The sequence below is a fragment of the Engraulis encrasicolus genome, chromosome 5 (genome assembly GCF_034702125.1).
Source record: "Engraulis encrasicolus isolate BLACKSEA-1 chromosome 5, IST_EnEncr_1.0, whole genome shotgun sequence".
Classification (NCBI taxonomy): domain Eukaryota; kingdom Metazoa; phylum Chordata; class Actinopteri; order Clupeiformes; family Engraulidae; genus Engraulis; species Engraulis encrasicolus.
Genome location: NC_085861.1, coordinates 9,734,575 through 9,759,272, shown reverse-complemented (window position 1 = coordinate 9,759,272; position 24,698 = coordinate 9,734,575). Strand labels below are relative to the sequence as shown.

Genomic DNA, 24,698 nt, shown 5'->3' with positions numbered 1-24,698 from the left:
TGCATTCTGTATCCCTGTTCTCTTCTGTATTTGGATGCTTTTGTGTTTGGATCCAACTTATGGTTTGTCGTCTTGGTGATGGCAAAGAATGTAATGTAAAAACGTTTTATCATTTGAGGATTTATTAAAAAATTTGAATATACAAGTTTATTTTCAATTAGCCACACAGAGAACTGTTTTCACATGTGCAAAACACAATGAAAAATAAATAAAAGAAAAGTAAAAAAAAAAAAAGTCTTTACAATCATCATTCCTTATTGGTTGTTGTTGGCTTAAGGGGACAAGACTGCTAAGCTGAATTTAACCAGTTCACCTTGACACCACCTCAAGAGGTGATGAGTTGTACAACACAAAAGGGGGCGCCAGCGGCAGAAGCATACGAAGTACCTCATGAACGTCCTCCAGAGGTCAAAGTTCATGTTTCATACACACTCTCAGGTTCTTTCTCAATGCCCAGTGTTATAGCATTTGTAGGACGTGAAATGCCCAGTGATTGGATACTCTTCGGTTAACTCCACGGAGTGTCCAATCACCAGGCGTATCACGTCCTAGCAAGGCTAGAACTCTTGACATTGAGATGGGGTATCAGAACAGGACAGTCTACTCGTTCGAGTAGGTGTCACGTCTACAGTAGCCAGTACAGTAAGGATAGAGTGCACCTACAGCATTTAACAGTGTCTGCTAATTTCAAAAGATAACGAAACAAACACCATATGTTTGGGGAAATGGGTGCAAAGGCCCTAAGGGAAAACAAATCAGGGGTGCATTTCTTGAAAGCGTAGTTGTTAGCCGTTAGCAACTTACTAGGTTTCCATTGGGAAATTGCATCGCAACCAAGTAAGTTGCTTACTTAGTTAGCAACGATGTTGTTGAGAAACACACTCCAGGTTTTGGAAAGAGTGAAGAGGGGGGTGCGGCCAGTCCATGGTCCCATATCTTTAAATGGGAACTGACTCATTAAACAACCTTTTTGGAATATTTTTATTATTCCACCAACTTTAATACACAGAATTAATTTCCACTTGTGTTATACAGTACAAGTGGAGCTTCATGGACATGTTTTGGTTCTTTTGGGTAGTTTGTCCTCTCTGCTGGCACAGGAGGGCGAGGAATGAAGATCACTGGAAAACCAACACACTTCGAATCAGTGACACTTCAATTCAAAAATATATAATTCGCCCATGAAAATATCCAGGAAAGAAGAAAAAAAAAATCACAGAGAGCAAAAAGTATTTTATTTGAAAAGCACAGAAACTTTCCCCAAAAAGCTTTGCTATAGCAAGGTGAGCTGGAATGCCAAAAAGCTGATTGTTTCTCTTGTTCCGCAAAACTGAGGGCTTCCGCACACCGGCTCCGACAGCACTGCGGAGCACTCTCGCTTCTGACACAATTCCAATCCCCAAACCCAATTTCACACGAACATAGCATTGACAGTTAATGGGCGGCGCCGACAAAATAGAACTGGTCTCTAATCGCTATCCGACATCCGTGAATGTCCGCGGACATTGGCGCCAGTGTGCGGGGTTCTATTGAAAACAATGGAATCAAACTCTTGCGGAGCAGTGCTCAGCACTTTTTCGGAGCCGGTGTGCGGAAGCCCTAATGCTCATTTGCTGATGATGTGTGCTTGCAGTTGGCTGGAGAGGAAGACCAGCCACCGCTACCAGGACCCTTTCACCCTTTGAGGAGTAAAGAGTTTTTCCCAGTTCTTCAATAGAAGTCTATGTTAAAAATCTCGCAAAGTCTTTATGACATCATAATGAGAACTCAAAATGTTGGCAAAATTCTAATCATATATTTGTGATGGTACTCCTCAAAGGGTTTTAATATAGCTCATAAATAAGGACCATGTTCGAGAAAAAAAAATCCAAACAAACAGTCTTGAAGCAGCACAACAAAGCATTTTTGTTTTTGTTTTAGAAAAGGCAGGGGAGGGAGGAGCTGGAATTGGAAGAGGAGGATGAGTGGAGAGAGAGAGATATAACTAAGAAGGAGAGAGAGAGAGAGGGGTGATCGCTGGATTGGGGTCTCAAACCAGTGCACAACCACAGTCTGCCATCGGGGAAGAGGACTGAATCCAAGGTCATTGCCCGGCCTAGATGCCAACTTAATCTCCCATTTTCCGTTCTCCATTTTCTTATAGTCCAATGCTTTCAGCCTGCAAACACAAACACATTCACTCACTCACTCATTCATACATACGTACATACATACACACACCCAAACCACCACCAAATTCAGAGGAGTTTAAACGTGGTGCTGGGGCCCAGTCAGTGTCCTCCACGCTCCTCTGCGTGCGGTGCGGTGGGACGCAACGTGCGTCATACTTCGTGGAAGTTGTCAGTAGTGGCGGTTCTGTCCCAGCCCCTCCTCTTCTCCGCCCTCCAGCGCTCCAGCCTCTTGATCAGCTCAGACACCACACACACCGACGACGTCAGACCCAGCAGGAACAGCAGGTCTGCAACGCAACAAACACATGGAAAGTTAAAGGGACACTGTGCAGGAAATGGTCAAAAAAGGGTACTGCAACTATGCTGCTCATTGAAACAAGGCTGCCTATTGCCAAATTTGATCTTTACATGAAAGTAATAAACAAATATTTTCTAGTATGGTCCAAGTGCAGTCATTTTTGCATTTAAAAATGGCTATTTTAGGAAATTCAAAATGGTGGACCATGGTGGTAAGTATTCATGAAAAAGGTAACATTAGTGAATGGGCAGCATGAATTCTGGAAATAAACAACTAAAAATCTCACCCAGTGTCCCTTTAAGGATATGCTTTATGGGCTTTTTAAAAAAAATTTTATTATATTTTTAAATTTATTTTTTACTGGGTGCTGAATCGCACATAAAACAAACATGAAGAAAATAAGAGAAGGACGGCAGTTTATTCACCCACGCTGTGTGTGTGTGTGTGTGTGTGTGTGTGTGTGTGTGTGTGTGTGTGTGTGTGTGTGTGTGTGTGTGTGTGTGTGAATAAACAAAGCAGAATATGCAGAGTGCGGCCCTTCACTTCTTTCATTCAGCAACATAGACAAACCCAAAATAGAATCGTGATGAACTAAACAAGACAATTCACAAGCCAAAACAAATCAACAGAATATTATCTGCTGAAGAATGAGAATATTGGTTCGTACCAATTCTCGGTTAGACTACGTCATAAAAGATGAAGACAGTAAGAACCCATAAAAAGCGCATCTCTAGGCGCTACACCATCCCTGTTGTGCTAATGCCCTGTATGCCAACTTTGTTAGCTACTTGGGTAGTTGCCAATGGGAAATTGCATTGCAAATAACAAAGTTGCTAACTGTCTAACAACTACCCTTTCGAGGAATGCGCCCCTGGTGAGAACCAGGCTGCTTCTTACCCAGTAGGCTGAGGCTCTCTGTCTGGAAGACCTTCTGCAGAGGAGGGAAATAGATGACCAGGAGCTGACCCATGATGGAGCCCAGTACAGCGTAGCAGAACATGGGGTTACTGCACAGACCCATCTCATGGACCATACGAGTCTACAAGAGAAGAGAGAACAGGAGAGGGAAGTTAGAACAGGCACCGTACGCGTCTACAAGAGAAGAGAGAACAGGAGAGGTAAGTTAGAACAGGCACCGTACGCGTCTACAAGAGGTTTGAACATGGGGTTACTGCACAGACCCATCTCGTGGACCTACGTGTCTACAACAGAGGACAGGAAAGGAGAGGGAGGTTAGAACAGGCACCATACGTCTACAAGAGATGAGAGGAGAGGGAGGTTAGAACAGGCACCATACGTCTACAAGAGAGGAGAGGAGAGGAGAGGGAGGTTAGAACAGGCACCATACGTCTACAAGAGAGGAGAGGAGAGGGAGGTTAGGACATGGGGTTACTACAAAGACCCATCTCATGGACCATACGCGTCTACAAGAGAAGAGAGGAGAGGAGAGAAGGTTAGAACATGCACCATACAGTACATTACATCACATTACACTACATTTAGTTGACACTTCTACCCAAAGCTACAGATATTTCCAGGGTATTGATTACAGTCCCTGGAGCAATGTGCGGTTCTGTGCCTTGCACAAGGGCACCTCACTGATGGAGGGAGGTGTAGGTGTAGCTGCCAAGGGCGTTGAACAGTGTGTGTGTGTGTGTGTGTGTGTGTGTGTGTGTGTGTGTGTGTGTGTGTGTGTGTGTGTGTGTGTGTACCTGTGATCGGGAGCTGAGGGCGTTGAACAGTGTGTGTGTGTGTGTGTGTGTATGTGTGTGTGTGTGTGTGTGAACCTGTGATCGGGAGCTGAGGGCGTTGAACAGTGTGTGTGTGTGTGTGTGTGTGTGTGTGTGTGTGTGTGTGTGTGTGTGTACCTGTGATCGGGAGCTGAGGGCGTTGAACAGTGTGTGTGTGTGTGTGTGTGTGTGTGTGTGTGTGTGTGTGTGTGTGTGTGTGTGTGTGTGTGTGTGTGTGTGTGTGTGTACCTGTGATCGGGAGCTGAGGGCGTTGAACATGTCAAAGAAGACGAAGCAGGTGAAGGTCATGGTGGTGTCCCGCGGGGTGATGACATTATCCTGCAACTGAGGACACACACACACGCACACACACGCACACGCACACGCGCACGCACACGCACACACCAGGGTCAAGTACAGTAGGAGAGTGGGGTGTGTGTGTGTATGAAAAACACTCACACAATCATTAAAACCCTCTAGAGTGTCCAATCCAACACCTTGTATAGACAACTTGATCATGTCTGCATGAGTTGTCAGTTGTTTCACAGTACTGCATATTTCATGCAGCTTATTTGCGGCAACACAGTTACCCATTCGGCTTGCCATTTATCCATGTAGGAGAAAGTACAGGATTTATATCAGACACAGGGATTTGGCATTCAGAACTCTGTCCATTCAGGGCTCCTTTAGCAACATGTATGTATGTATGTACGTACACACACACACACACACACACACACACACACACACACACACACACACACACACACACACACACACACACACACACACACACACACACACACACACACACACACACACACACACACACACACACACACACACACACGCACACACACACACACCATTAAAACCCTTCAATTTAAAGAGGAAGCAGCCAGTGTGTATGTCCTTTGTACTGGCTTAATATTGCTCTTGCTCTGCTCTTCCACTGCATAGTTCCTCTCATGTAGTTCAAACTTAACATCTCCTTTCATTTCCAATCCTCAGCATAACATCTCCTTTCATTTTTTTACTCTTCACATTTTGATACACTGTGCTAGTATGGTTACTGCTGACAGGTAGCAAAAAAGCATCGCATGGAATTCTTGTTGTGGCCACAAACAAATTTGAAAAAGAAAGCAGCCTAAACCTCCTGCTGCATATTTGACAAGACCATTTTCATATCCAGCTGATGCAAATGAGGCCACCAGACCACCAGAGAGTTGATACTATTTCTAGCAAAGCCACTACCATTAAAAGCAACGTTAAGAACGTTAACAGCAACATGAAGGGGCAGTAATGGGTAAGTGGTTAGGGCGTCAGACTTGTGGCCCAACGGTTGGCGGTTTGACTACCGACCCACCAGGTTGGTGGGGGGGGGAGTAATTAACCAGTGCTCTGCCCCATCCTCCTCCATGACTGAGGTACCCTGAGGATGGCACCATTCTGCCGCACTGCTCCCTTGGGGTGGCATACATGCAATTTTGTTGTGTGCAGTGTGCACTTGTGTGCTGTGGAGTGCTGTGTCAGCTCTAAATTAAAGGGACAGTTTGGTCAATTTCAACATGCAGTTGTAATGCTCACACTACCCTGGACTTGTCAGTGCCTGAGATTTTTTTTTCTTCTTCTTCAGCCGTTTCCGAGATCCTGGTCATTGTAATGGGGGCAGCTCTTTGTTTACATTTCAAAAAAACATTTTTATTTATTCCCAAAAACATCCAAAAGGTTATAAAACATCAGCAGACAACTAGGAGTTGGCCTATGTTTCATTTTTTAAAAATATAAACAAACGCTGCCCCCATTAGAATTGCTCATATCTCGGAAAGGGCTGAGCCGAAAAATGTGGCATCACCGGGTACTGACAAGTCAAGGGTAGCGTGAGCAATACAACAGCATATTGAAATTGACTGAACTGGTCCTTTAACACCTGCCAACCAGACAAATGCTGGTGAAATGTCAGTTTGGCTGGTAGAGAAGACCAACTTACTAGCTACTTTTTACTCATTAGTGAGTGTGTGTTTGGCTAGCAAGATGACGTTCTATTAGCCATCTTGTCTAGTGAGGACAAAAGTTAATTTAGAGCCCTGCTAAAAAAGAGCTAAAAAATAATGACGATCTTGATTTGCACTTCCTGCTTTTAAGCATGGCTGCACAAATTTGGGTAAACAGAAGTAGCATCAGAGATTTGGGATTCCTGCCTGCCACACTGCCGACCCGGGTTCGATTCCGGCCCGAGGTCATTTGCCGAACCCTCCCCACTAATTTCCTGTCCCTCTACTACTGTCCTGTCATAATAAAAGCACAACAAGTCCCCCCCCCCCAAAAAAAAAATATATATATATAAAGAAAGTGGACTGTGCCCTACTGTACTGTACATGCTTACCTCTCTCCAGAATACGAAGAGCGTGCCGCAGACGATGATGAAGGAGGAGACGAGGATCTTGACGATGAGGCTGCGCGTGATGATGCTGTCTCGCACGTTACGAGGAGGCTTCCTGATCACATCCGGGTCCACTGGCTCCACCCCCAAACTGACAGGAGGAAATAATAAGATAACTAAGTTTTTGCATTTATAGTACATTATTAAAATGCAAACATTACCCTGCGTCTCTACATCCAAAAAGGGGCAGCCGTGGCCTCATGGTTAAGGAGATGGGCTTTAGATCAGAGGGTTGCTGGTTCGAAGCCCACCCTTCCACTACTACCTACACCTCCATCCGTGGCTGAAGAGCCCTTGAGCAAGGCACCTGACCCCACTCTGCTCCAGGGACTGTACCCAACGTAACGCTGTCCTTAAAATAACTGTGTGGCATGTGATGTAATGTGAAAACAGGTTAAATCGGTGCGCTTTCCACTTCATAAATACAGTATACGCATAAAGTAGGTCTACACTGAAGAGCCTTTTAACCCTAAAACCTTTTTTAATAGACTGCCACAAATGTAGCACTTGTGAACTGCACTGTATGTGTGTGTGTGTGTGTGTGTGTGTGTGTGTGTGTGTGTGTGTGTGTGTGTGTGTGTGTGTGTGTGTGTGTGTGTGTGTGTGTGTGTGTGTGTGTGTGCACCTATTGTACTCAAAAAAATGGAGAGTTTAAGTGCACATCACTGTGATTGTTAGTGTTATGGATTGTTAGTATATGGATAATAAACTCATGATTCATTCAGAAAATTGAATGTGTAACAAGGCACACTTCTCACATTGAGTGGTTACTATGGCTACATAATAGAAGTGCTCCAATCCCATTTTTTTTCAGGAAGCACTTGCTGTTGTTGAATCCTATTCAAATTGAAATACGAGACAGCACCCACTGCCAAATTTCAGACACTGTACATCCAGAAATGAAGTGTATAGCGCACTCTAATAAAATGAAGAGTTGGAAGAGTACGGCTTGCCGTGCAGTGTGTTAAACCATTATGAGGATCCATATGACTCTTTTATAAAATTTAGTAGAATGGTAGCCTGGGCGAATAGCCGACTGTTGACTCCGTCAATAAATCTGGCAAAAGCAATTAGGAATCAGTCTCCGTGGACGATGGGAGATGGTCTGATCTTACTCGATCATTTAAATTAATTGTAGTTCCAAACTCAAATTAAAACCCATATTGTGCTTTATTAGCATGCCTGTTACGTTATAGCATCGCAAAAGCATACAAATAACAAAACGAAAGTGTGAATATAGTTACCGTAACCAAACTGAGCTCGTGGGTGAGTTCTACGTCACCACTCTCAACTGTTTGCTGATTGGCGAAACACTGAGAGAACCGAGCTCGAGGCTTTTGCCAGACGATGTGCGGAGCCAAAATCTTTGGGTGGAGTACAGAGGATGGCGTCACCAGGCTAGTAGAATGGTCCCCTAAAGGAGAATTGCAGCCAATTTCCACATGGAGTTGTATTGCTTCCTCTACCCTCGACTCGTCAGTACCCAAAGATCTTTTCTTTTTCTTTTTTTTTGGTTCAGCCCTTTCCAAAATCCTTGAATTCTAAAAATGTTGGGAAACACTGTTAGAGAAATATGACTTAACGGAAGTTTGCGTTATATGGATGGAGCTCTGAGCCATTACAGAATATGAAGTTATGGAAGCTAACTGTATACTGTATGGATATTGCTGTAAGTGGTGCGTTACCTCTGTGCCAGGGGCCTGGACCGCACTATGCTGTATTGTACAGTACTGGATGGAGCTGTGAGGGTTGCGTTACCTCTGTGTGAGGGGATATTGCTGTGAGGGTTGCGTTACCTCTGTGTGAGGGGATATTGCTACAAGTGTTGCGATTCCTCTCTACGAGAGGATATTTCTACAAGTGTTGCACTTCCTCTCTACGAGGGGATATTGCTGCAAGTGGTGCTATACTGTGCTGTAGTGTATCGTATGGATGGAGCTGTGAGTTGAGTTACCTCACTACGAGGGGATATTGCGGTGAGTGTTGCGTTACCTCTATACAGTACTGTACTGTACAGCACTGGATGGAGCTGTGAGGGATGCGTTACCTCTGTGTGAGGGATGCGTTACCTCTGTGTGAGGGATGCGTTACCTCTGTGTGAGGGATGCGTTACCTCTGTGTGAGGGGATATTGCTGTGAGGGGTGCGTTACCTCTACACTGTGAGGGGATATTGCTGTGAGGAGTGAGTTACCTCAACACTGTGAGGGGTGAGTTACCTCTACACTGTGAGGAGTGAGTTACCTGTACACTGTGAGGGGTGAGTTACCTGTACACTGTGAGGGGATATTGCTGTGAGGAGTGAGTTACCTCTACACTGTGAGGGGTGAGTTACCTCAACACTGTGAGGAGTGAGTTACCTCTACACTGTGAGGAGTGAGTTACCTCTACACTGTGAGGAGTGAGTTACCTGTACACTGTGAGGAGTGAGTTACCTGTACACTGTGAGGAGTGAGTTACCTGTACACTGTGAGGGGATATTGCTGTGAGGGGTGCGTTACCTCTACACTGTGAGGGGTGCGTTACCTCTGTGCCACGGCCCTGTACTTTACTGTACTATATTATATGGATGGAGCTCTGGTGGTTGCGTGAGAGGATACTGCTGTGCGTGTTGTGTTACCTCTGTGCTGGGGGCCCGTCCATGATGATGTTGATCCAGAGGATCTGCATGGCGTTGAGGGGATTGGGGAAGTTCATCAGGGTGGCCAGCGAGATGAGGGTCAGAGCAGCAATGCTCCTAAAGGAGGAGAAGGAGGAGAAGAAGAGGAGGAAGAGAAGGAGGTTGAGGAGGAAGAGGACAAGGAGAAGGAGCGAGGAGGAGGATGAAGAGGAGGATAAGGAAGAGGAGGTGGAGGAAGAGGAAGAGGAGGAAGAGGAGAAGGAAGGAGGCAGAGGAGAAGGAGGATGAAGAGGAGGATGAAGAAGAAGAAGAAGAAGAAGATGAAGAGGAGTAGGAGGTAGAAAAAGGAGGATGAAGGGGACACAGGAAATATTGAAAATAAATAAACTTGGTGCAATGCAGAATTTGGTCACAAGGGGTCCCTATACAGTCAAAGTGTCCTGAGTGCACTCCTATACTATAATAAAGTGGGTCAGCATTTCATTGGGCACTGTGAAATAATGTACTTCTTACAAGTGAACCACACTCTTCATAAAGAGCATAAACTGGATATCTACAAGGTTGACCATTGTTTTAATAAAGAAAAACAATTACTTGTGAGGCCAGAAATTACACTATACATCAAGTTTGTTTCTTCCCACCAGGGACTTCAGGACATATAAATTGGTCTAAACTGGTCAAAGTTTGAAATATTGGTTGTTGAAATCACCCATGTGTTTCACCTCTGCATTCAAACAGAAAGTCATCGTGTGTCTTGATAATATAAAGGTGCACTTACGTGCTGAGCTGGAACCGCACAAAGTTCTTGATGTTATTGTATATCCCTTTCCCCTCCTCTATGGCAGACCTAGAGGGCAGAGACACAGAGAGAAACATTCCTTAATACAGTATAACCAGAGAGGATAGGGGTAGAGACAGAGAAGTGCCAATTCCCCATTGTTTTCAAGTTCCATTTTTGCAAGGGGGAGGGAAAAAAAAATCCCACTTTATGCAGACCTAAGGACTGTTCCATTGAAATGAATGAGAGTCAATGATTTTATACAAGAAATTGGTCATTGCAACTTTCTGGGGTTGTTGAGGGTCTAGGGCAGCGTACTTGAATCTATGATCAAGCAAAGCCTAATGGTGTGTAACGTGTAGGCTTACTGTTTGAATTTTGAGGAAAAACAAACTTTTTATTTCAGGTCAAGTGGACACTACATGCCCCTTTCAGCAGAACGGAACCTGTTCACCTTTGGTACCCATAGCAACCCATTACATGGGCGCATCTCTATATAATCGTAGAATCTCTGGTATAACCACATTAAGTCATTGCCTAGAGACAGTAAATTAACATCAGCATGAATAAGGGTGCAAGATAGCCTAACATGCACCCCCTCACAACAAAATGCCACACTATTTTTGATATCCTAAATGGGAATGCGAGTGATATGTTCTATTTGACCCTGGAACGCTACATCGTCTGCAACTTTTCAGCTTCCCTTTGTATACTGTAGTGTAGTAGAGTTAGTTGTTAGTTGTATAGTTAGCAGTTATTTCCTAGTAGAAAAGTCACACTATTGTCTGAAGAAGGATTAGGTTAAAATGTCTGTCTGTCATGCAAACCCACTAAAATAAAAATACCCAAGAATTAGTAGAAAGTGCAGCTTACAAATCTGTTCCCTCGCACCCGAAGACCTTGTAAACAACTAGTTGAGCATGCACCAAATTCCCCCAAAACAAACTAAACAACTATTAAACTATTAACTATTAAAACAACAAAAAAAACATTTCAACGGTTCCTCACAAGATTGTCTGGAAGTCGTCGTCCACCAGGATCATGTCTGCGGCTTCTTTGCAGACGTCCGTGCCTGTCTGACCCATGGCAACGCCGATATCCGCCGCCCGCAACGCCACCGCGTCATTCACCCCATCCCCCGTCATGGCAACCACGGCACCAATGTTCTGTAGCGACTGCGGAGGGGGGAAATCAGAAATAGAAATCCATCAGGAGAAATATAACAGGAAAAGATGGAATACTTTTAAGCTTACTTAAACGCCCCCCCCCTCCACTTCCACCGAGTTAAATAAACAGAGTTTTAGAATACATACTCAAACTTGGGGACTATCCTGGATTAAGAGTAGAACAATAACCACAACAGAGTTGTTTAAACAAATGTTGAGGAAGGTAGGTGAGAGGAGGTTCAGAGTCAATAAGCATTAATTAACTGTCAATAACATTATACTGTACGTAGAAGCGTAAACAAGCCTGAAGGTAACTTCCTGCAAAGGACAATATGGTCTCCAAGACAACAAGCAACTAATTACAGAAACCTCCTAAACAATTTGATTTTAAGATGCGTATACTTTGCATTCTGCCAACCATTTAGAGATTATTTGTGCAATATAAAGTTAGTATAAGTTCCTATATTTGAGCCCCTAACCCAAGATAGGATATGATTTCAGAGTTAAGACATTTCTTTTAAGAGGCCCTGATCTTGAAATGTAACTGGTGTCTCTTTGGTCCTTACCTTGACGATCTTCAGCTTGTGTCTAGGGCTTGCTCTGTAGAAGACCACGATCTAAGGGACAGCAAAAAGGTTTTCTGTTTATCTCTAAAGAGTAAATAGTCTATAATCTGTCTTATGACTACTCAATGCGAGCCGCTAGTGATATTGAAACAATAAATGCTCCGACAATATTGTGGCTCGAAAAACATTCTCAGGAATCCAGACCGATGTGTGTAGTGTAGTTCTACTGAGCTCCACTAGGGGGCTCCGGAGCTACGCACACACACAAGTCAGGTGAAAAACAAGCTACTATTTTCCTGGTAATAAATGTTAAATAAAAAAACTATACCCTGGGCACTATTTGGGAGAGCTGCTGGATGTCCATCTGGTCCACCTCCTCTCCTGATAGAGACTGGGAGCCCTTAGTGTACAGCCCCAGGCGACTCCCTGCCAAAACACACAAAATGGTCAATGGTAAATGGACTGCATATACGTATAGCGCCTTTCCACTCCTTCAAGCACTCAAAATCGCTTTACATGCTTCATATTCACCCATTCACACTCACATTCACATACCGGTGGCAGTGGCTGCCACGCAGGGTACCACCACAAAGAGCTCCTCTACCACCTGAGCCACCACAAACACACCATAAACACAACAGCCATTACTACGCACACAACACAGGAGCACGGCCGGCCAATCAAAAAACATTGTTATGCAGATTATTGCTTTTCAGCTGTGCGTATATCCACAGCATGGACATCTGTGCTGACAGACGGGTGGTTGGTGACAAAGGGTCAGGAGAATTTAAGAGATGGGAAGGAGAGACAATATACACATTTTGGATCTTGACACATGAGGAAGACAGGGGTGATAGTGAAAAAAAATTCTCTAACGACGACAAGTTACTGCATAGTGACATAACATAGGCTTATTTTGACACATTATTCAAACATTTAATAGCCTGTGTATGAACATTATCAAGCCTAATAGTAGAAGAAAACCCAGAACCTGTAAAACTTTCTGAGATAAGAATAACCTAATGGCTAATTATTATCAATGTTTTTATTTTTGCAAACTCTGTCAAGCCTGAAATCAGGCATGGAGCCTGAATACTATCAGCCCTGGGAAGAGTACACAAGTACCTACAACAGTACACACAACGTCCCGGTTAGAGGTGCACCGAAATGAAAATTTGAGGCCGAAACCGAAACCAAATAGTAATTAATCACTTGGCCGAATACCGAAACCGAATATTACAATTCTGTCAAAAGTTTTCAAAAGTTAGGTTTTTCACTATTTTTAAATATTGGTTCAATCTATGGTTTACAATAAATGTTTTGACGTGTTTTTGAAAGAAAATAAATGTATATTTGAAGTCTTCAAATGTTAGAGTAGAACGGAAATTAGTTTAATTAATGCCAATTTTCAATTCATTTTCTATTCGGCCTTTGATTCGGCCTCTCGATTGGCTTTCTGCCGAAAACCGAAAGTGTCTTTTTTTGTGATTTCGGCCGAATATTTTCTGCGGCCGAATTTTCAGTGCACCTCTAGTCCCGGTACATATCTGCCTCAAAGACGGTTTTCTGGGCTCAGACGTCAGGTGATGCAACGGCATCTAATGCCCATAAATTAATTAGCAATTGGTGGTTGATATGCTGCAATGAATATGCTTCTTAGGCAGCCCACTACAAATAAAAATCCATACAGTAGAGGCACTGGTTGCCATTTAATCACCATGACGTGTGCTGCTGAAACGGCATTGACCCATCTGCATGCATGCGCGTCTACGCGCTGTGACCCTGTGCACATTATCTCTCTCTCTCTCTCTCTCTCTCTCTCTCGTTTGTACCGATGGACACGGCGGTCTCCTGGGAGTCTCCGGTGATCATCTTGACAGCCACGCCGGAGTTGAGGAGGGTCGCCACGGCCTCCTTCACGCCCGCCCGCGGGGGGTCCAGCATGCCCACCAGGCCCAGGAACGACAGGCTGCCCAGCTCACTGCCCGACGCAAACGCCAACACTGAAAGAAAGAGAGAGAGAGAGAGAGAGAGAGAGAGAGAGAGAGAGAGAGACAGAGAGAGAGAGAGAGAGAGAGAGAGAGAGAGAGAGAGAGAGAGAGAGAGAGAAAGAGAGAAAGAGATGTCAAGTCAGTAAACAGATAGTTCCGGGGGATAGGGAAGAAATACGGAGAAAGAGAGGGGGGATGTGGTCAGTAAGAGATATTTTCCAGGGTGCACACCTCAGTACCTGATTAAAAAAAAAATAAAAAAATAAAAAATACATCACTGCAGACAGTAAAAGAGATGGGGAAACTCGATCAGTAAGACCCATGACACCCAGAATAAATCAAGTCAGAAGGTGATGTGCAGGAGACGGGGGGTTGAGATAAGCTATTCCTGCCTTGCAGCATGAGGACTCAGCGGAATACTGAGCACAAACGATCTGACATCCGTTTCACCTCCACGGCTGCATGAACGTCACCAAGAACTGGGCCACTGCTGTCAGTGATAAAGAATAACATTCTGTAATATAGCTGCAAGCAGCAATTCGGGGCCAAGCAGTAAACTTGCCAAAGTCGCCACGGCAACAGAAGGAACTGCAGCGCCCCCTTTGGCCAAAATCTTGCCAATGTTGGTGTGCATTGCTTGGAGGGGAGTGTGATAACGTGAACCAAGTTTAGTTTGAATCCGTTAAAGGGCTGCCGAGATAGGACCTCAATTCCTGCTACCTGTTGGTGGCGCTAGAGAGGTTGAGCTGGGGATCTGGATTTTTTGTGGGAGGTCATGGGATGGACTAGTCGAATCTGACTAACGGTTGCGTAGATATGACCTCACTTCCTGTTTTGCCACCTTTATGACCATTTTGATTGGCTGTCACCGGCAAACGATAAGAGCTGTCAAAAACTCTTTGAATACCCTAGAGCATATCAGTGCCAAGATGAAGTGTACCTTTTTGCAGGGCATTCTGACCAAAATTGTGGGACAAGTAGCATTTTTATTGAATTTCACAAAATTCAAAATGGCGGATTTTTTTCTTCGGGTTGACATGAAGTCATATAGTGCGCTGGATTCGGCTTGGCCCAAGGATTCTAGTGATAGTATTATTTTTGAAATTAGGCATATGGTGTAAAAGCTACAGGCAAAAATGTAGCTAAAATTTTGACCTGTTGGTGGCGCTACAGAGTTTGAGCTATGGATCTGATTTTTTTTGTGATAGGTCATGGGATGGACTGCTATTTGTGTACGAAATCCTAGCCTAATTCGACAAACGGTTGCTGAGATATGACCTCACTTCCTGTTTTGCCACTTTTACGACAATTTTGATTGGCTGTCACGGCTAAACGATATAAGATATCCAATATTCCTTGAGACCCCATATTGGACTCAGTCCAGAGATACTATATACCGAGTTTCGGGTGAATTGGTCAGAAATTGTGGGAGAAATAGCATTTTTATTGGACGTCATAAAATTCAAAATGGCGGGAAAACTATCCTGGCGGAAAATGACGCCAAGTTTATGAAATTTGACCCAGCGGTTCAAAAGTTACAAGCAGAAATGTACCTGCAACTTTGACCTGCTGGTGGCGCTAGAGCGTTGGGGCTGGGGACCTATAAATTGCTGTGGGTAATGCTGAGCCGGGCCCGAATGCGTGTGCCAATTTACAGCATTTTCTTATGTACGGTTCTGTGGGCTGCCATAGACTTGCTAAGGGAGAGGAAAGATGTTGAAGAATAATAGAGAAGAAAACCTAGAAACACTCAAGGGGCCTTCGCCAGCTTCGCTGCTTGGCCCCTAAATATACTACTAGGGTTTCAGGACAGTGTTTACAACCAGGGACATAAATTAACTTTTTCATCACCAGCCAAAATTGCTAGTAGATGTTGCTCTTACTAGCCAAACACACACTCTCTAATGAGTTAAAGTGGCAAGTATACAAGTCTTTTCTACCAGCCAAACTGAAATTTCACCAGCATTTGGCCGGTTGGCTGGTGTTAATTTAGAGCCCTGGTTACATCTGGAAAGAAGACAGGGTAGTTGTTTCTTAAGCCATGTAATACCCAATCGAACAATTACGATTTAGCAACTGGGAATTATTCTAGCCCTTAACTGCACAGTTGTACAGCAAACACTGCATATCGTCTTATTGTAATATAAGACCGGTTGCTGATTATACCAAAAAAAAAAATCCAGAGCGCATCACAATTCTGGGACAAGTCTATTTCAGACAGGGAAGCTGACAAGGGGGGACAAAGGGGACAGTTGCCCTGGGCCCTGGGAGAAGGGGACCCCAGAATTGGGTCCTCACTACATTGCATGTATTGGGTGAGGGGGCCCTTTCAGATGACTTTGTCCCGGGCCCAGCAAAAGCTGTCAGCGGCCCTGATTTCAGGTATGCAGTTTTCTTCGGTGAGCGAGACATCATACTGTATGTACGGTACCTCTTAATCCAGCTGTGCCCATGTAGCTTTTCTGTTGCTGGAACAGCTCCCTCTGTTGGCTGGTGAGCGGTAGTGTTCCTCCTTTGCTCTGGTAGCCACTGCAGTGCCGGATCACCTGCTCGAAGGCCCCTTTCATGAAGTAGGTCCCCCCCTTGTCCTGAATAGGGGGCAACGTGACAGGAATGCTTTGTTTACAACACGAGGAAAAGGAAAAACAGCACAGTTTTACTCTGGGATACAGATATACAAACCACCTGTCCCTTACCACTTAATGCCATAGTAATTACAAGATTTTGATTAGATTTAAAATTAATCAGTATTTTTTCTCTCCATCTCTGTGTAGGCAGGAAAACATAGTGGTGTGTGTATGTGTGTGTGTGTGCGTGTGTGTGAGGGCGCGCCCGTGCATGCGTGCATGCGTGCGTGTGTCAGTGGCCATTGAGAGCAGAAGAGTGATGGGTGATGTTATTTGCTCAGCAGAGCAATTGGAACGTTCATATCTCTGAATGTCCCAGGCTGACAGGCCAGAGCCATCATGTCGATATCATGTCCAGAGCGAATGAAGTGAATTCATGCCGAACCTTCTTCAGCGACCTCAGCTGTGTGTGTGTGTGTGTGTGTGTGTGTGTGTGTGTGTGTGTGTGTGTGTGTGTGTGTGTGTGTGTGTGTGTGGGGGGGGATGCAACAGTCTAACGTCTTGTGTGGAAAGGAGCCAGTGTGGTATGGGGGGGGGTATTTAATTGTTTATTTCTTTTTTTAAGTCTGGTCTACCCTGTCTGAATGTCTGTACTGTACTTATACGCACCTTGACCATTTGAATTTCCCATCTGGGATAATAAAGTTAACTTTGACTTTGACTTTGAGCTACTTGGGTAGCGTAGGTCGGTTCTGGTGTACACACAGCTTTACTCACCTGTTGTGCTCGGTGCACACACTGCACGGCCATCCACTTCTGCTCTGAGGTGAAAGGAGTCTCTTGACGCCTCACGTACTCATGGCGCACCCCCTCCAGCCCCATCTGTAGAATAGACACACGCAGGCACGCACACAAAACGCACACACACACGCACGCACGAAGACAAACTCACACACAAACACGCACGCACATACACACACACGCACCAACACATGCACATGCATGCACATTAAGCAAACACGATTGTAGATGATGCACATAATAATCTGTCGAATGGACGGACGACGCACACACACATGCGTGCACACACACACGCGCGCACGCACGCGCACACACACTCTAGGCAAACATGACTGTAGATGATCCACATAATAACCTGTAGAGTGGACGGACCGACGTGTGCACACATACGCACGCACGCACACACATACGCATGCATGCACGCGCACACGCACGGACACACACATTAAGCAAACATGACTGTCGATGATCCACATCTTAGGCATACAAGGAATGATATTGGTTGTCAGCTATCACTAGGATGTTGGGTGTACTGGTAGCATGTATATAGAACATGTAATGTAATAAAAATCCTCATGTGTCCCTCCCACACTATGTAAACATCTGCCTAAAGAAATTAACAGATAGAATGAAACCACATACAGTGCACACATGCACGCTCCAATAACCATACAGCTATATGGACATTTAGTTCTCGCAAGCACAATCCCCTACTCTGGGTCTTATTTCTACATCTTAGATAGCAGCCACAACAGGTAACGTGAGAACGTCAGAAATTGCTTGCATATTATGCGCATGCACACACACACACACACACACACACACACGCGCGCCCGCGCGCGCGCGCAAACACACACATGCGCGCGCAAACACACACACGCGTACGCATTACAGCAACGACTGACAATAGCAGGTACAACACAGACAGCTGGGACACAGGGGGATGCCTTTTACAGTGGAGGACCGCATCAATAAAAAGCTGTCAAAAAAGCAACAAACAAACAAACAATAAACAAACATTTTAGCATCGACAGACAAGCAGGTGTTTGCACAAAAAGAGGCTTCGGGGACACGCACAGATGTTTTTTTTTTTTTACAGGGGAGACCTGCATCAAAAAAGCTACCTAGTGGTGCCAGACGACAAGCACTGCAGTTTGATTTTATTCAGTGAAAGGCGACACACAATGCATTCATTAATTCGAGACTTAAAACATGTTGGGTGTGTGGGTGATTGAAGACAAAGCTGTATTTCATGAATATAAAGCAAGGACAGCACAGCACTCTCTTCGAACTCTGAGAGAGGTTCATCTGGCCATTATTTCAAGAAATCGTGCAGTATCGCTTTTACGTAGTGATGGGCGGTCATGGATAAGCGGTTAGGGTGTCAGATTTGTATCCCAAAGGTTGCCGGTTTGACTCCCAACCCGCCACGTTGGTCGGGGGAGTAATTAGCCAGTGCTCTCCCCCATCCTCCTCCACGGCTGAGGTATCCTGACCATGGTACCGTCCCTCTGCACTGCTCCCTTGGGGCGCCATTGGGGGCTGCCCCCTTGCACAGGTGAGGCATAAAATGCAATTTCGCTGTGTGCAGCGTGCAGAGAACGCCTGTGCGCTGTGGAGTGCTGGGTCACAATGACAATGGGAGTTGGAATTTCCCAGGTGGACGTTTGGCTTAACTTCCTTTCACATAGTGAACGCCACTAAACATGTCCATCGCTGACCGGTAGTGGCCCTAGTGCTGCCCACTTACTTCCTCTTCTTCCAATGACAACTGCACCAGAGATAGTAGAGAGAGAGAGGTTCCATTGGCCCATTGTTTCCGGGTTCTATTATTGCAAGGGGGAGGGGGGGAAATCCCTCTTTAGGCAGACCTAAGGACTGTTCTATTCAATGCTAGGAGTATTATGACACTCCCCTTTAGGCAGACCGGAACCTGGTCATGTTAGGTGCCCATAGCAACCTATTACATTGGCATATCTCTATATACTTAAAGAATATCTGACTGCACTGCACTGTATATGAACTACAGCAGGAACCACTGAGGACCACTTAGTCCCTGAGAAAAGCACGTTTTTTGGGACAATCTATCCTGAATAGAGGGGCCCATTGACCATAAAAAGTTGAAGGCGCTGAGAACTCATATGAAAAGTTTCGTTGCAAAATAAAATGAGCACCATTTTTGACTATAGCATTTTATTATTGGAAATGACTGTTCATACATCCCATCTATTTCTTGCTATTCAAATATTCTGAGAACTTCGCTTTAAAACCTATAAAAAAATGTAGTTTGCAGTGCAATGCAATGCCCGATACAAAAATGTCCCAAATTGGATATACATCATTTTGCAACAAAGCTCTTCATATGCAGATCTCTCATTATTATATCAAATACAGGCCTGCCTTACTGCCTTGTTAAGTTTAGACTAATGTCACAAACATAGCCTATGCTAGCTCGTCTTGGAAATTTTGACTGCATTCGTAGAAATCCTCTTATTTACCACTTGAGGTGTCTCGGAGACCACCAGCAGGGGTCCCCCAACCACACTTTGAGAACCACTGCACAAGCCAGGCCGCACTCTCCTAGAGTGGGTCTTAATATGCGACCTTGCCTCCTCCACTTGCGCTTGTCTCCTCGTCCCGCCTCCTGGCCCCTCCTCCGTGGAGAAAACGATAAAGTTTCCCAGCTGTCAGCCTAGCCACAACAACTTTTGAGGGACTGTTTTTCATTCACCATCCGAATTGCAAATGAGAAAAAGACTCTACAATTGAGCTTTTGCAAGATATTGAAATATAATGCTGTTGTCAGTGATGTCATCATGACGAGAAGCAAGTGGAGGAGGCAAGGTCGCATATTAAGACGCACTCCTAGTGACGGAACACCTTCAGTGTTGCATCTAGTCAGGTCAGGAGCAACTCAAATATCGTTTCTGAGCTCCAGAAAAATCGGGAACATTCTCACACTTGGTCGGGAAGCAAACAACCAGTAGCAAACCGAGGGAGGTGGGTCAACCATGCCATTTGGGAAATGCTAATCGTTACGCTCTTGGTCAGACCAAGTCTCGAAGAGATTTGAAAGTCGATGACAATCAGGCTACCACTGCTACCCCCTGGCGCTGTCCCTGCTAGGTGTGTAAATAATAATTGAAATGTATCGATATATGGCAAGATCATCTGACGTTTGAATCGAATCGCATCGTATCGTGGGTCATTCTTAAATATCGAAAATAATCGAATCGCTGGCCCCTGCCCAATGCCCTAGCTCAATAACATAATACACTCGCCTCCAAAAGAGTTGTCGCCTATCCATCTGTTTGGAATAACAGCTAATAACCTGACTTTCAATTAATCACTTGGCTTCAGAAGTCACTCATATGAAAGCTACAACCCTCCCGAATTAAAATGTATGTCACCCGATCTGCGTATTTGAAGTGTTTTGAAGTGACTTATCTGCTCATTTTCACATTATGTTCGATAGGCGACAAAACTTTTGTCTTGTGAAAATCTGCCCTGTCTGTGTTCATTAAAGGGTCAATCTTTCTTTGGTGCATGAAATTTATTTTTGTACATTCATTTTCATTCGAGAGGGTTGTAGCTTTCATATGAGTGACTTCTGAAGCCAAGTGATTAATTGAAAGTCAGGTTATTAGCTGTTATTCCAAACAGATGGGTAGGCGACAACTCTTTTGGAGGCGAGTGTAGAAGTGGATAACTAATTGGAAAAAAGTCCTATCGAATCGTATTGTATCGTATCGTATCGTGGGGCATTTGAAAATAATCGAATCGCAACACATCGAATAATAAGATATCGATATTAAATCGTATCATCATGGATCATCATGGAGGGACACTCCTAGTCCCTGCCACCCGCCGCTGCTGCTGCCACCCCTGCTGTTGTCCCTGCCAGCCTTGCTGGTACCATCCTGCTGCCACCTCCCCTACCGCCAACCATCTGCCAGCCTGCTAACCACTGCTGTTTTTGCTTACCTCCTCCCTCCCTCTCCCCCTCTATCTCTCTCCTCTTCCACCTCTCTCTCCCTCCCTCCCTCTCTCTATCTATCCCTCTCCTCTTCCACCTCTTTCTCTCTCCTCCTCCACCTCCTCTCTCCCTACCTCCCTCTCTCTCCACTTCCTCCACCTCCACCTCCTCTCTCCCTCCCTCCCTCCCTCCCTCCCTCTTCCACCTCTCTCTCTCTCCCTGAGCTGTATTGTCCTGTCCTGTCCTGTCCTGTGCTGTGCTGCAGCTGACTCATACTGTCTATAGCAGAGCGCAGTGTGGCGGTAGGCCTCCTTTGTAACAGTACAGTGCAGAGATAGGCCTCTCCTCTTGCCTCTGCTCTGGATTCACCACGGCAGCATCGCACCACAGGCCATGTCAACTCTGCATCCCGTACTGATTGTCTGTCCATATGGGCAGCCTATCCTAGCCATCGATCTGAGCTCCAACCAGCTCATGGATCAGGCCAGGGCATAGGGTTAGGCCTATAGTTTGTTAACAGCCTACTGGTAGGTCTTTTCGACGAAGCGGCCCGTTTCGACAGAATAGCGTCCGGTAGTCCATCAGGGCCAGCAGGGTGTCTCATTAGCCACCATCCATCCCATATACATGTGAGTGTGTGTGTGTGTGTGTGTGTGTGTCTGTGTGTGTGTGTGTGTGTCTGTGTGTGTGTGTGTGTGTCTGTGTGTGTGTGTGTGTGTCTGTGTGTGTGTGTGTGTGTCTGTGTGTGTGTGTGTGTGTCTGTGTGTGTGTGTGTGTGTCTGTGTGTGTGTGTGTGTCTGTGTGTGTGTGTGTGTGTGTGTGTGTGTGTGTGTGTCTGTGTGTGTGTGTGTGTGTGTGTGTGTGTGTGTGTGTGTCTGTGTGTGTGTGTGTGTCTGTGTGTGTGTGTGTGTGTGTCTGTGTGTGTGTGTGTGTGTGTGTGTGTGTGTCTGTGTGTGTGTGTGTGTCTGTGTGTGTGTATGTGTGTCTGTGTGTGTGTGTCTGTGTGTGTGTGTGTGTGTGTGTGTGTGTGTGTGTGTGTGTGTGTCTGTGTGTGTGTCTGTGTGTGTGTCTGTGTGTGTGTCTGTGTGTGTGTCTGTGTGTGTGTCTGTGTGTGTGTCTGTGTGTGTGTCTGTGTGTGTGTGTGTGTCTGTGTCTGTGTCTGTGTCTGTGTCTGTGTCTGTGTCTGTGTCTGTGTGCACAGATCAAACAGGGCCAATAAGACAGATGATGGGGCTACAGGGTTGGACGAGGGCAGGATAGAGCTGGGTGGTGAGGAGCGGTAGCACGTGTGTGTGTGTGTGTGTGTGTGTGTGTGTGTGTGTGTGTGTGTGTGTGTGTGTGTGTGTGTGTGTGTGTGTCTGTGTGTGTGTGTCTGTGTGTGTGTGTGTCTGTGTGTGTGTGTGTGTCTGTGTGTGTGTGTGTGTGTCTGTGTGTGTGTGTCTGTGTGTGTGTGTGTGTGTGTGTGTGTGTGTGTGTGTGTGTGTGTGTGTGTGTGTCTGTGTCTGTGTCTGTGTCTGTGTCTGTGTCTGTGTCTGTGTCTGTGTCTGTGTCTGTGTCTGTGTCTGTGTCTGTGTCTGTGTCTGTGTCTGTGTGTGTGTGTACAGATCAAACAGGGACAATAAGACAGATGAGGGGGCTACAGGGTTGGACGAGGGCAGGATAGAGCTGGGTGGTGAGGAGCGGTAGCACGTGTGTGTGTGTGTGTGTGTGTGTGTGTGTGTGTGTGTGTGCGTGTGCGTGTGCGTGTGCGTGTGCGTGTGCGTGTGTGGCGGTGGGGTCCGTATAATGAGGCCTTTGCCTGCTGTGAGTGATGTGACGGTGGGGATCTGCTTTAATGGGGCCGGTGACATCCTGCCACAGGGGGTACTCAGGAGTCCACTGAATACTAAGCGAGTGATCTGGCTTGGGCACCATAAACACCGCTCTGATCTGATGCTCTTTACAGAGCTCCACAGAACTACAGCTTTTTTTTAAAAACCCAATTTCATACATTTTTAAAATATTGTTGTTAAATATTAATCTAATTGTCAAGCGCATTGAGCAGCAAGTCTTGTACGAATTGTGCTATACAAATACAGTTATAATTATAATAATATGATTATTATTACTATTACAGTATGGAGGAAACACTACTGCACTATTTGCAGACAAACAGTGGTCATGGCTAGCTAGCTACCAATTCATTACAGACACAGCATTACTGAATTAGTGAGCAGACAACAACATGACTATTTAATTTAACGATTAAATTAAGACTAGTCTAGACAGGAGAATAAATTGCGTCTTTGTTCAGAGGTAGTTCAACGGGTTCAACCAACGTGTGTGCAGACTGGAATTAAAGCCTCTTCATCGGGGATGATGCCATCCATGTGAAATTAGGCAGCTTAGTGAAGACGGCGAATTGTGAAACACCACCATTCTCTGTGTGTCCACTGGCTGGCTGTTTCACTGCTATGTTAATTGCAGTGTCCCTGAGGAACAATGAAGGCACTTCAAATACAATATTACTATGATAATGAGAATTAGTATTATTACTATTATAACTATCATCATCATCAACCTAGTATGCTTTGTGAAGGCTGCCAGTTTGTCTGGATGTCACTCCACTACAGAGAGTGCCATCAGCTGTGTGTGCTGCGCTGATGTATGATGCCTGCAGTGCACTGGTGTGACTTTAGAAGTCTACCACGGAGCAGCAGCAGCAGCAGCAGCAGCAGCAGCAGCAGGTATGACAATAGCATAGCAGCAGCAGCAGCAGCAGCAGCAGCAGATATGACAATAGCAGCAGCAGCAGCAGCAGCAGCAGATATGACAATAGCATAGCAGCAGCAGCAGCAGATATGACAATAGCATGGCAGCAGCAGCAGCAGCAGCAGCAGATATGACAATAGCATGGCAGCAGCAGCAGCAGATATGACAATAGCATGGCAGCAGCAGCAGATATGGCAATAGCATGGCAGCAGCAGCAGCAGCAGCAGTAACGGTAGCAGCGCCGATGACAATAGCATGGCAGCAGTAGTAACAGTAGCAGTGAGCAGAGTGTTGTGTCTGCCACCCAGTGTGATCTGGGCAGCTCTGTTTATCAATCACAGGCCTTGGAGATGCTGACGGGGAGAGAGTGGAGAGACAGAGAGGGAGGCAGAGAAAGAAAGAAAGAAAGAAAGAAAGAAAGAAAGAAAGAAAGAAAGAAAGAAAGAAAGAAAGAAAGAAAGAAAGAAAGAAAGAAAGAGAGAGAGAGAGAGAGAGAGAGACAGCAGATAGACACATGCACGCAGAGTGTGGCAGGGGGGGAATAGAGGTAGTGTGCAGAAGTATGTGTGTGCACAAATGTGTGTGTGTGAGTGAGTGCATGCGTGTGCATTGTGTGCTTAGTGCACACAAGTGTGTACGCACCTAAGTGCATGGCTTTCATTCCATCTGTTAATTTCTGCAGGCGTATGTTTACATGGTATGGGAGGGACACATGAGGATGTATGACAGGAAGATATATACATATTTGTATGCTTATTTTATTATGTTACATGTTCTATATGTACTACACCCAACATCCTAGTGATATCTGACAACCAATATCATTCCTGTGTGCCCAAGAT

At 45.3% G+C, this 24,698-nt stretch overlaps 1 protein-coding gene across 2 annotated transcripts in view; it reads right to left on the bottom strand.

The window, feature by feature from the left end:
* Positions 1-1,213: 1,213 nt before the first annotated feature.
* atp2c1 (ATPase secretory pathway Ca2+ transporting 1) overlaps positions 1,214-24,698 on the bottom strand; it is a 94,207-nt gene continuing 70,722 nt past the window's right edge. For both annotated transcript variants that reach the window (XM_063198638.1, XM_063198639.1), the window contains exons 16-27: positions 17,106-17,210; positions 16,193-16,349; positions 13,603-13,773; positions 12,099-12,196; positions 11,771-11,821; positions 11,047-11,213; positions 10,039-10,107; positions 9,261-9,377; positions 6,586-6,733; positions 4,449-4,544; positions 3,367-3,508; positions 1,214-2,458 (exon numbers count right to left, since the gene is read on the bottom strand). In XM_063198638.1, coding sequence (XP_063054708.1) covers positions 2,322-2,458; positions 3,367-3,508; positions 4,449-4,544; positions 6,586-6,733; positions 9,261-9,377; positions 10,039-10,107; positions 11,047-11,213; positions 11,771-11,821; positions 12,099-12,196; positions 13,603-13,773; positions 16,193-16,349; positions 17,106-17,210 — 1,458 coding nt within the window. In that variant the 3' untranslated portion in view covers positions 1,214-2,321. The remainder of the gene's footprint in view (positions 2,459-3,366; positions 3,509-4,448; positions 4,545-6,585; positions 6,734-9,260; positions 9,378-10,038; positions 10,108-11,046; positions 11,214-11,770; positions 11,822-12,098; positions 12,197-13,602; positions 13,774-16,192; positions 16,350-17,105; positions 17,211-24,698) is intronic.